Here is a 12,463-nt window from a genome sequence, read left to right as displayed (position 1 = left end):
CCACTGCACTCCAGCCTGGGCCACAGCAACAGAGCAAAACGCTGTCTCAAAAAAAAAAAAAAAAAAAAAAGGAAGAAGAAAGAAAGAAAAGAAAATTTGAAACCTACATGCAAGTAGAAAAGTAGAAGACTATAATAAACCACCACCCATCACCCAACTGGTACCAAGAGAGATATAAATGTGCGAGTCATGGGCCTATAGCCCGTGTTTAATGCCAGGGTTTGGCTGAAATCCCCCAAAGGAACAGTGCCAGGGAAGGAGAGAAAAGGCCTTGGGCATCACAATTATACACAGAAACCTGACAGAGCAGGAGGGTCCCAAGCAGAGACAGCCTGACAGGGCGGGAAACCGGAGGGGTATCCCGGAAGGCCAGGGAAGAAGAGTTCATGAGAAAGGAAGGAGGTGACCATGGTGTTATTGGAACCTAGGCAGTCAATTTAGAGGACAGAAAAGGTTTCAACGGATTTAGGTTTAGAAGCCATGGAGCTGGGGCGCTGGGGGACAGAATCCAGATTTCAGGGTGCTCGGGCCTGAACCGGAAGGAGGGGAGGTGCAGCGGGTGGAGGCACATCTGTAGGGAGGGCTGGCACTGAGGGGGCAGACTTGGGGTCAGGGAGGGCTGTCAGGGCACTCGGGGACTGGTGGGGGCCTCCACTTGAACTGATAGTCTCCAGAAGGGTCAGATGACAGCCACGGTGGGATCTTGGGTCTTTTGGGGAAGCTACTTTATTTAGACGCCCGCCAGCAGAGAGCTGCAGGACAGGGAGTCAAAAGACGCCGGGAGTCTCCCCCTGAGTTTAGGGCCCAGACGGTCTGTAATCCGGGCGCGGATGGGGCTTTCTCCTGTTACAGAATCGACGGCAGCAGCAGCCTAGTTGCGTCTCAGCAGCCGGCCGTGGCGTTTGCACTTGCAGGGCGCCCAGGGATGGGATCAGGGGCGGCATACCGCGGGGCCTCCCGGTTCCCAAGCGCGACCCCTCCCCGCGGACCCCTCACCTGACACCAGCAGGCAGCTACCCAGCCAGCTCCCAAGGCTCCACGCCATGGACGGACGCTGGGGGTTCCGCGGCTTCCTCCAAGCACACGACCCCCGCCCGCGCCCGGGAGAGCTTGTCCGCGGTGGCTTCCGGGAACCAGCGGAGATGGGCGGGGCGGGGTGGGGAGGGGCTGGGCGACCGGGCTCCCACCCCGCTGCAGGCCCCGCCCACCAGCCCGGGTCCGCCCGCGAGGCGCGGGGCACAGGCTTGGCAGATGCACACGAGGAAGACGAAGGGATCCTTGCAAGCTTTGAAAGGCGCCGTCAAGTCAAATAAATAAATGCCCTACAACACCAACCCAGGACTGAGATCTGGATGCTGAAATGACGGTGGTGGTAGTGGCTTTCAGTATTCCCCAGGTTTTGTCCGGAGCACCGGCACGCCCTCTCTTGAAGTCCGCTCTCCGCACAGGTGAGTTAAAAGCACTTCAGCAGCAAATCCAGTTTGAGGGTCTTCTTTACCCTTCTCCCCAGGGATAAACAACACAAAACCAAGTCATCTTTACGCAAATAACTAGTTTCTTTCAGAGACTACTAAGAAAGCGTTAATTTCCTCTTTTTAACTTGATTAGTGGTTAGACGGGAAACTCCAGAGCTGTCCAGTGTCTTGGGTAATGCACAGCATCGCCTGATGTCTGACGCTAGAACATCACGTAAAGTCAAGCAGAGGGAAGTGAATGCGCCCTAAGCCCCTGCAGGCCACCAAGAAGAGCTAGAGGGAGTTGGTGCAATCCTAGAAATGCCGGCAGGTGCACCAATCTGTGGCACACGTACGCTCTCCAATGGAAGACAACTCAAGACCACACCAAGTTTGTATTAAAAAAGTACTGTTGTGTTACTTTTTACCAACCTCCAATCATTATACAAAATGTTAAAAAATATACACACACACACACAGCCATAGAGGTTATCCCAAAAGCTCAACCCAGAATCTTTCAGAATATGACAGATGCACTGAGAAGGCAGATAAATTGATTCCATATACAAAAGGTCTCTTTCCTATGGAATTTCATTAGATTAAATAAGGTGTTCCCTCCTCACAGCCCCATCCTTTTGAGCAATCATATAATCTATTTAAAGTCCTTGAACTATAACTTGTATAATTTTTAGTTTTCCCCCTTTGAAGGGGCCTAAGAGAAAGGTTTGAGAAACCAGCTCTTGAGGGGGGAGGGGTAAGGGGTAAGAGGGTCCTGTGCCTTTCATTCATCCTGGGGGCTTCTCAGGATTGCAGCATTTCCACCTGAGTGTTCATTCTTGTACATTTTCTCATCTTTCTCCTGGGTTCCTAGGATCTTGGAGATTACCTAGTCCAATCCTTTTATTTCAGAAACAAAAAACCTGAGGCTCAGAAAGGCTAAGTCAAATGCCTAGGGTCACACAGGGAAACTGTGGGAGTTGGATCCCTGAGTCCCAGTCCTTAAACTGGTTGCTACATGACATTCTAGAACCTCCCCCCACCAACCCCCTTTTTAAAGACAGGGTCTGGTTCTGTCACCCAGGCTGAAGTGCAGTGACATGATCTTGGCTCACTGCAACCTCCGCTTCCTGGGCTCAAGCCATTCTCCCACCTCAGCCTCCCAAGTAGCTGGGACAACAGGCACATGCCACTACACCCAGTTAATTTTTCTAATTTTGTTTTGTAGAGACAGACTTGCCATGTTGCCCAGGCTGGTCTTGAATTACTGGCCTCAAGCAATACGCCTGCTTAGGCCTCCCAAAGTGCTGGGGTTACCAGCAGGAGCAATTGCTCCGGGTCAGACTTCCCTTCCCCCGCCCACACCCCCCAACCCGGCCTAGATCCACAGGCACTGTAATCACAGCTGACACACTTGACTCGGAATCAGCATAGAGAGCACTCTGAAAATTGTCAAATAGGGTCCCTGAAACTTGTATACCATGCTTCTCCTGAAGATCTTGAAGCATCTTTGTGTTTGCTTTTTTTTTTTTTAACTTAAAATATGGCACTCAGGTTTTATCCCTCTCCCTGACGCCATGTTTCCTTTCTGTATTAGTCACACACATGATCCTAGAATCTGTCTTCCCCACTTTAACTGGGAAGGGCTGGACAAGGTGGAATTCCAATTGCAGGAGACAGGATGTGACATGGGTGAGGTGCCCAAGACTCACCGACTGAAACTTCGATGGCTCTTCCCTGTTTCCTTGTGCAGGGCCCCCCTTGTCTCCACTGCTCACCTGGCTCTCCTCCTCCCTTCCTGCCTGCTTTGCAGCTCTTGCTACTATTTTCCTTTTCTTTCCCTGCTCCCACCCTGGCCCAATTTATTTCACAGAAGTATCACAGGGCCAGCCGGGCACAGCGGCTCACCCCTGTAATCCCAGCACTTTACGAGGCTGAGGAGGGCAGATCACTTGAGGTCAGGAGTTTGAGACCAGCCTGGCCAACATGGTAAAATCCCGTCTCTACTAAAAATACAAAAATTTGCTGGGCATGGTGGCAGGCGCCTGTAATCCCAGCTACTTGCGAGGGAGGCTGAGGCAGGAGAATCACTTGAACCTGGGAGGCGGATGTTGCAGTGAGCCAAGATCACACCATTGCGCTCCAGCTTGGGCAACAGAACGGACTCTGTCTCAAAAAAAAAAAAAAAAAAAAAAAAAGAAAGAAAAGAAGTATCATAGGGTCCTGGACCACCTCTGAAACCGTGGGGAACCCTGCTCCCTGGTAAACGTGATGCAGAAACATCCTAAGTGCATTAGTGTAAAGGAAAGGTGCACACGTGCTTCCTTCAAAGTGCATCACTTTGAATATGTAAACAATGCACTGAATAATACTATGGTCCCCATACTGGGAATGTGCATAGGTGATGTCACCTGGAAGAACGGAACACTCTACAGTTTCCTCCTCCTTCCCTTGGAGAACACCTGCAGACGATAAGGCAGCAAGTTAGGATGCAGGGACAGAGAACCCTGCAGGTGCTTGTCTGTCCAAGTTCATTCAATGGTTTTGGAGTCATCTCATTATATAACCATCCCCAAGGTCAACATCTGACTCAGAAGTGTCACTTTGATCAGATGGAGCATCTTCGGACCACAGGCCCTCTGAAGAGGGGCTGGGAAAGGTTGGCTGTGTCCCTTCCCCGCTGGCCAGCCAATGGTTTGATTGCACATTATCAGGATCCTCTGGGTCAACCATCTCTTCCAGATGAGACGACAGCATCAGAGGGGCTTCTTCTAAGTCGTCACTGTCCTCGTCATCAAGAACTCTCAAAAACACAGAGTTTAAATCCACATTGAAGGTAATTCTGCCCCCAGACCCCTCCGGGGAGCTGTAGTCCTCTTCGGGAAAAGGGTCCTGGAGCGGACTCTTTCTCCTCTCACAGGGCCTACTCAAGAGTTCCAACTGCTGAGGGCTGTCCTTTGGCATCGTGGGGAGCTCCACATCAACCTCAGGCAGGTCAGGCTCCTCCTCGGACTCCGGGTCTGTAAATTGGGATTCTGTAGAGGTGGCAGAGGCCTGACCCAGAGGCCTGACAGTCAGTCCATGCATGGTATAGCCACCGCCACTTGTCCTGGGCGCTGCCTCAGTATCGCTATCACTTTCATCATCATAATTATAATCCCACACTTTCTTCTTTCTGTTGATGTAAATGACCTCCACCATATCCATGGCTTCCAACGGTGGCAGGTTAGGAAATGGCCAGGCTAAAAAGTTATGAAAATTCTTAAAAAAAAAAAAAAAGAGACAGAAAGAGTCCATATCAGCTGTAACTGTTTGCTCTTTATTTTCTACATAATAAAACTTAATCACTGGGGCACAGGGATGCACGCTTGTAATCCCAGCTACTGGGGAAGCTTAGGCAGGACGACTGTTTGAGCTCAGGAGTTTCAGACTGTAGTACATTATGACTGCGCCTGTGAATAGCCACTGCACTCCAGCCCTTAGCGAGACCTTGCCTCTAAAAAAATAAAAAATAAACTTAATGAGATTGACTGAATGATGATGCAGTTGATAATGATAACAGCTAACAGTTACACCATGCTTACTATATGCTGGGCATGACTCTTGGTGCTTTATATATAATTTACCTTTCCCTTGCAACTGCTCTATGAGGTATGCTTACTATTCTTTTTTTTTTTTGAGACGGAGTCTCGCTCTGTTGCCCAGGCTAGAGTGCAGTAGCGTGGTCTTGGCTCACTGCAACCTCCACCTCCCAGGTTCAAGCAATTCTCTGCCTCAGCCTCCTGAGTAGCTGGGATTACAGGCACCTGCCACTATGCCAGGCAAATTTTTGTATTTTTAGTAGAGAAGGGGTTTCACCACGTTGGCCAGGCTGGTCTTGAACTCCCGACCTCGTGATCTACCTGCCTTGGCCTCCCAAAGTGCTGGGTTTATAGGCGTGGCCACCGCGCCTGGCCAGGCTTACTATTCTTATGCCCACTTTACAGATGAGAAAATGAGGTGCAGAAGTTAAGAAACTTGCTCAAAGTTTGTGACTAGTGAGTGGGAGCAGCTGCCTTTCAAACCAGGCAGGCTGCTGGCCACATAGACTATGTTCTGACTTACTCCTCTTAACTTCCTCTCCTTTGGCTGCTTCTTTATATTTTTAAGATATTTATATATATTTAGAGCTAGGGTCTCACTCTGTAACCGAGGCTGGAGTGCAGTGGCGCAATCACAGCTCACTGCAGCCTCCACCTCCTGGGCTCAAGCAATCCTCTCACCACATCCTCCTGAGTAGCTGAGACCACAGGCATGTGCCACCATGCCTGGCTAATTTATTTTTATTTTCTTTAAGACAAGGTTTCCTTATATTGCCCAGGCTGGTCTCAAACTCCTGGGCTCAAATGATCCACCCGCCTCAGCCTCCCAAAGTGCTGAGATTACAGGCGTGAGCCACTGTGCCTAGCCCTTTTTAAATCTTTTTATAGGATAAATCCACTTTGTGTATATGTTCCACTGACATAATCCAAAATAAAAAGACGATCCATATAAAAATGTTTATTGTACTATTCATCATGACCAAAGAAAAGAAAGAAAAGGAAAAGAAATCCAAATGCCCTATAGCTGAGAAATGGTTAAATGAAAAATGGTATGTTAATAATAATGAAATTCTACCTGATCATTATAAATTATGTGATGAAGTATAAAAACAAAACAAAACAAAACATTGCTGAGTGCAGTGGCTCACACCTGTAATCCCAGGACTTTGGGAGGCCAAGGCGGGTGGATCACTTGAAGTCAGGAGTTCAAGACCAGCCTGGCCAACATAGCAAAACCCCATCTCTACTAAAAATGCAAAAATTAGCCAGGTGTGGCAGCACACGCCTGTAGTCCCAGCTACTTGAGAGGCTGAGGCACGAGAATTGCTTGAGCCTAGGAGGCAGAGGTTACAGTCAGCTGAGATCACGACACTGTACTCCAGCCTGGGTGACAGAGTGAGACTCTGTCTCAAAAAAAAAAAAAAAAAGGAAAGAAAACATAAAATGCACAGATACACTTACAACTGCACATGTATATATATGTAACTAACCTGCACATTGTGCACATGTACCCTAAAACTTAAAAGTATAATAAAAACAAAAACAAAACAAAAACCCTGCAAAATATATATTTATAGATATGGAAAAGAACTCAGAGAGAGAAAGCATTTTGGTGTTTATAGAAAATGAGATTTTCTTCTGTGAAAATATTTATATAAATACAAATTCTTAAGTTAAAATAAAAAACGAAGATAGAAACAAAACAAAACAAAACAAAAAAACTACCTACCAAGACTTTGGGGAGGCTGTTTCTTAAGCATATATAACCAATCCATTTCAGTGTCACTATGGTGCTTGTCAAGACCAATGCTATCAAAAACACAGTAATTATTCCTCCTATTTTGGCAGATTCTGCTGATTCTGTTGATGAAAAATTAAATGACTTTATTTCAAAAAATGCAATAAACAATTGCAGATGGAAATAAATGTACATTGGCCTGGTGTTACAAGATGATCAAGAAACCAAAGGTTTGAAAAAACAGTTTTATATTGAGAAATACCACAGACTGGAGAATAATCTAAGTGTGCATTTTTTAAACAATAAAATAGACTTAGCTTTTAAAAGTAAAATTTCCTTCAGTTTATGTTCTATAACTGCATTGTACAGTGGAGTAGCCACTGGCTGCAGCTGGCTGAATTTAAATGATTAAAATTAAACAGAATTAAGAGCTCAGTCTCTCAGTCACATGAAACACATCTCAAACGTTTGGTAGCCACACTGGTTAGCATGCGCTGTGGGCAGGAAGAAGTGGGGAAGGAAAGTTTGCTTGAAAACAACCAACTGGGTCATTCTGAGGCTGGACTTCAGCCACGCCGGGGCCACAAGTCAGGGCTCTGCAGAACCTGCCTTGCTCTATTAACAGTTCCCCTTAGTTTCTCATCAAAATTCCTTTTGGAAAATTTCAGCTTTTTGACTGACCATAGTTATTTTCCTGAAGTGCGACCGGACTGAAAAATCAGTAGTTATATCACTAAGGCTCTCTTGCACTTCCAGAAAGGTCTTCATTAGTATTAATCCTCGAACTACAGCCTCAGGCAAAAATAGATAGAGGGGAGAAAAAAGGAAATCAAAATGGATTATGTACTCTAAGTCTTCCAGAAGGTTAAGGAATGAATAGAAAGAAGTTCAGTAAAAACCCTTGACAGTTCAGTAAAAACACTGTTAGATAGCACAGGGTTCAAGAATCCACTCTCACCTCCATCAAGAGAGTGTGAAGGATTGGACTGTCATATCAATGACAGTTCCAGAATCAGATCTAGCCACAGAGGCACGCCTTTAGGATACAAAATTCTGACGTGTATAGCGTTTACATTCTTGAAAGGGGTACTGTAAACCAAAGTGATTTCATTGGTGAAGGAACGACATAATACAGAGATTGTGACTCATGCACCCATCCAACTTGCATATAACAGCTACAAAGCACTTTATGTCCAAACCAAATTGTGTAAATTGTAGTTAATATGCTAGGATAATATTCCTCAATTTGGGGTATTCTCATGAGTCTGAGAATTCTTTAGGAGAACTTATAATTTTTGTTTTCAGCTTGATGATAATCTAAAAAATACAAATCTCACTTGGGGTCATGACAATTATACATGCATGCTATTTTTAAATATTCATATTTGAAAAGAGATGAATCCCATCAATGTTCTGACTCAGAAAGGAGAAGCTGTGATTGAATGTTACTGCTGTTAACTATCTTCTCCATGAAAGATGGACCAGATCAACCCATCTTGGGAAGGAGAGACCAGGTCGTGTCTTAAAAATTTGGCCTTGGACAAACCTGTCTGTCTCTGGATTCACTGTGGAGATATTTTAAGCAAAAAATAAGAAACCTCACAAGCAGAGGGCTGAACTGAGCAACGGGGTTGGTAATATCTGATCACAGTGATCTTTAATGGAAAAGATAAAGAACTTTATGAAAAGACTGGCGATGACTAACATCAGTCTCTTATAGTTCCTCCCGTATTTACCTCTCTGGAACAAGTAAGACCGCCTCTCCCCTGGGTGACTGCAGTAATCAGCCCAGGGGTCACCTGGCTCCCACTTCAAGGCAGGTGGATGTTCCCTTTACATCCCAAGTCAGATCACGGAGAGCAACCTGCTCACAACCCTCTGAGGGCCCCCATCTCTTGCAACGGCTTCTAAGTTCTATGTCATTCAGGCTCCTCCATCTTTTCTGACCCAAACTGTTACTATTCTTCCCTTGTTCAGTTCACTCCTGCTGTGCCGTGCCAGGCATATCCTGCCTCGGGGACTTGGCACTTGCTGAACCCCGCATATGGAACTCCTTCCCCTGATAGGTCTGCGTGACTCACTCCCTCACCTTGTGTTTGTTTCCCATTGCCACCGTAACAAATGATGCAAAGTTAGTGTCATAAAACAATATAAATATATTATATTAATAGTTCTGGAGATCAGAAATCCAAAATGGGTTTCACTGGGATAAAAAATATCAAGATGTTGGTAGGACTGAACTCCTTATGGAGGCTCTAGGGGAAAACCCATTTCTTTGCCTTTCCCAGCTTCTAGAGGCCACTTGCATTCCTTTGCTCATGGCCCCCTCCTTCATCCTCACTCTGCGACCTCTGCTGCTGCTGTGAGAGCTCCTTCTCTGCCTCTGAGTCTCCTGCTTCTCTTTTTGTTGAGACACAGTCTTGCTCTGTAGCCCAGGCTGGAGTACAGTGGTACCATCTTGGCTCACTGCAACCTCCACCTCCCGGGTTCAAGAGATTCTCCTGCCTCAGCCTCCCAAGTAGCTGGGACTCCAGAGGCATGCCACCACGCCTGGCTAATTTTTGTATTTTTAGTAGAGATGGGGTTTTACCACGTTGGCTAGGCTGAACTCGAACTCCTGAACTCAGGTGATTCACCTGGCTCGACCCCCCAAAGTGCTGGAATTACAGGCATGAGCCACTGCACCCGGCCAAGATCTTCAATTTCATCACACCCACAAGCCCCTTTGGCATAGAGGTTAGCCTGTTCACATATCTGGGATTAGGATGTAGACATCTTTGGGGGCCATTATTCTGCTTACCACATCTCCCTTGGGTCTTTATTCAAATGCTACCTTCTCAGGAAGGCCATCTGTGGCTATCTGTGGTGGATGCTGTGGGTGGCCTGCCCATGTCCCCTTTTCCAGTCAGTGCACACCCACTACTGCTGCCGCACGTGTCTGCTGATATCTCTCAGAGCTGATCCTTCTCTAAGTGAAAGGTGAGGCCAGCTGGACTTCCTGGGTGGAGTGGGGACTTAGGGAACTTTCTTGTCTTACAAGAGGATTATAAAACACACCAATCAGGGACTTTCCTGTCTCACAAGAGGATTGTAAAATGCACAAGTCAGCACTCTGCAAAACGCACCAATCAGCACTCTGTAAAATGCACCAATCAGCGCTCTGTAAAATGCACCAATCAGCAGGATCCTAAAAGTAACCAATCACGAGGAGGACTGAAAAAAGGGCACTCTGATAGGACAGAAACGAACATGGGAAGGGAAAATAAGGGAATAAAAGCTGGCCACCTCCAGCCAGCAGTGGCAACCCGCTCAGGTCCCCTTCCAGGGTGTGAAAGCTTTGTCCTTTTGCTCTTCACAATAAACCATGCTATTGCTCACTCTTTGGGTCTGTGCCATCTTTAAGAGCTGTTAACACTCACCAGGAAGGTCTGCGGCTCCATTCTTGAAGTCAGCGAGACCACGAACCCATTGGCAGGAACCAACTCCGGACACATAAGGAACTGCCCTTGCCCAAAAAGGGGCTGCCTCATCTGGAGGCCATGCCATAGATCACCACCAGTAACTGACTGGCTGCTGACTTGAGGATACGGTTCACGCTTCCGAGAACCCCTTGGGATCAGGCTCAGCTGAGAGCCACATGCCTGCTTAATTTCTCTCTCCCTGTACCTACCTGTTCCCTCTTTCCCCTTCTCCTAAGATGCCCCCACCAATAAATCACACTTGAATATGAATTCACATCCCAGGCTCTGGCTTCTAGCAAATGCAAATCAAGACACTATCCTATTAAAAACAGCAACCTACTCTCCTCAACCTGACATCCCCCTCACCTCCTTTCCTGCATAATTTTTTTCCATGGTACTTACTTAACATACTGTCTATTTTACATGTTGATCTTGTTATTCTGTCTCCTACTGCAATGTAAGCTCCACAAGGTGAGAAGTTTTTAATCTGTTTTGTTCACTGCTAAATCCTCAATATCCAGAAAAGAATCTGGCTCATAACAGGCCCCCAATAAACATTTGTCAAATGAATGAATAGAGCTTTTCCTTAGGGCCTTAATATTAATAAAAGAGACAAACAATTAGTTTTAGGGCTTGACAAGGGGAAGGTGTTTCTCCAGATCTCTGGGCTAAAATCCCCCCATATCAGTCTGCCCTAGGATTGGGTCACAGTGCTTACTGCTGAGCCTATGTTAATGCTGGTCTCAGGCTATCCTTCCAAGACCCCTCACCATCCAAACCTGTCTGGTTTCTGAGTTTGGCTGGTTGAGGGCACGTCAGATGGCAAGCAGATAGTGACAGAGGCCACGTTATCTGAACCTATTTGCTTCCTGAGTTTCAAACAAGAATTTGACATCAGGTACAGTATTTGGATAATTAAAGAGAGCGGTACTTGACCTATCTTGGGTAATAATCAAAGAATGAGGGCTGACTTGATGTGCAACATGACGCATTCACGCCAAGTAAAAATGGAATGACCTGAGAGGATGTTGTTACATGAACATCTCTTAGTAGGTGAAATGGAAAAGAGTCAGGGGAGAAAGTGAGTTATCACAGAATTCATCAACCTCCAAGGAGCTTGTGCCTTCTCATCAGCAACACGTTCACCTTGGAACTGGGGACTGAGTTTCAATAAACCACCATCTGTCTGCCAGGTCACTAATTTCAGTTTTTATTGTCTATAAGAGTTTCGTTTGTATGTAAGATCAATGATATAATAAAATATACATATATATCCAGTCTTTGTCCCTAGTTCCTGGAGCCAGAGCTTCAAAAACCTGTGGAATTTCCTGAACGTTAGGAGTGTCTTTTGTTAACAAGCCCCTTTTAGGGGCCATATATGAGTTTATGCTTGTGAGGTGATGGGGCAGGGTGTGGATAGCTTCAGGATGAGGGCTGGTCCCTAGAAAAACTAACCACATGATCAGACGGTTGGAACTTCCAGCTCCCCCATTTGACCTCTATCCAAGGAGGGGAGTGGGCTGGAGACTGAGTTCAATCCTGCAGCCAGTAATTTAATCAATCACACATACATAATGAAACCCAATACAAACTGTGAACACCAAGGGTTGGGGAGTCCCCAAATTCATGAACATATGAATGTACAGAGAGGGTGGTACACCCTGACTCCCCAAGGACAGAAGCTCCTGCACTTGGGACCCTTTCAGACCTTGTCCTGTGCACCTCTTCAATGGCTGTCCATCAATTCCTTTATAATAAAATGGTAATCATAAGCCATAACACTTTCCTGAGTTCTGTGAGTCATTTTAGCAAATTATCAAACCTAAAGGGAGGTCATGGGAACTCCTGAATTTGTAGCCAAGTCAGATGGAAGTGCAGGGAACCTTGTTACCCATGACTTGTGGCTGGCGTCTGAAGTGGGGGCAGGCAGTTTTCTGGGACTGAGCCTTTAACCTGTGGGGTCTGAGCTAACCTCGGGTAGTATCCGAAATGAATGGAATCATTGGACAACTAGTTAGTGTCAGATAGCTGGTGTTAGAACAAAGACATGCACATTTATTTTGGATTTATATTTTTGAAAGAGCTATAGTCAGAATCTATATGCAGTTTTAACTTTGCCTGTATTTGCTGACATAAAAATAACTTACGCTAAAGGTGTTTGACATGTTTTTTCCTTTAGAACCAGCCTGCGCATCATCTGGTCTTGAGGAACACTAGAGAATCAAATCATAC

At 46.1% G+C, this 12,463-nt stretch overlaps 2 protein-coding genes across 8 annotated transcripts in view; both read right to left on the bottom strand.

The window, feature by feature from the left end:
- The window catches only part of IL10RB (interleukin 10 receptor subunit beta), a 43,139-nt gene extending 39,538 nt beyond the window's left edge, over positions 1 to 3,601 (bottom strand). For all 3 annotated transcript variants that reach the window (XM_055373911.2, XM_055373912.2, XM_004062710.5), the window contains exon 1: positions 997 to 3,601. In XM_055373911.2, the coding sequence (XP_055229886.1) occupies positions 997 to 1,045 (49 nt within the window). In that variant the 5' untranslated portion in view covers positions 1,046 to 3,601. The remainder of the gene's footprint in view (positions 1 to 996) is intronic.
- IFNAR2 (interferon alpha and beta receptor subunit 2) overlaps positions 1,847 to 12,463 on the bottom strand; it is a 35,584-nt gene continuing 24,967 nt past the window's right edge. For 3 of the 5 annotated variants that reach the window (XM_055373906.2, XM_031005146.3, XM_055373907.2), the window contains 2 exons: positions 6,762 to 6,892; positions 1,847 to 4,712 (listed from right to left, as the gene is read on the bottom strand). In XM_055373906.2, coding sequence (XP_055229881.1) covers positions 4,002 to 4,712; positions 6,762 to 6,892 — 842 coding nt within the window. In that variant the 3' untranslated portion in view covers positions 1,847 to 4,001. Of the gene's footprint in view, positions 4,713 to 4,749; positions 4,948 to 6,761; positions 6,893 to 12,463 lie in introns of those variants that run through there. The other 2 variants (XM_055373909.2, XM_063702621.1) reach the window with 1 other exon arrangement.

The sequence above is a fragment of the Gorilla gorilla genome, chromosome 22 (assembly GCF_029281585.2).
Source record: "Gorilla gorilla gorilla isolate KB3781 chromosome 22, NHGRI_mGorGor1-v2.1_pri, whole genome shotgun sequence".
Taxonomy (NCBI): Eukaryota; Metazoa; Chordata; class Mammalia; order Primates; family Hominidae; genus Gorilla; species Gorilla gorilla.
Note: the sequence above shows the minus strand (reverse complement) of the source record. Positions and strands in the feature narration are given on the sequence as shown.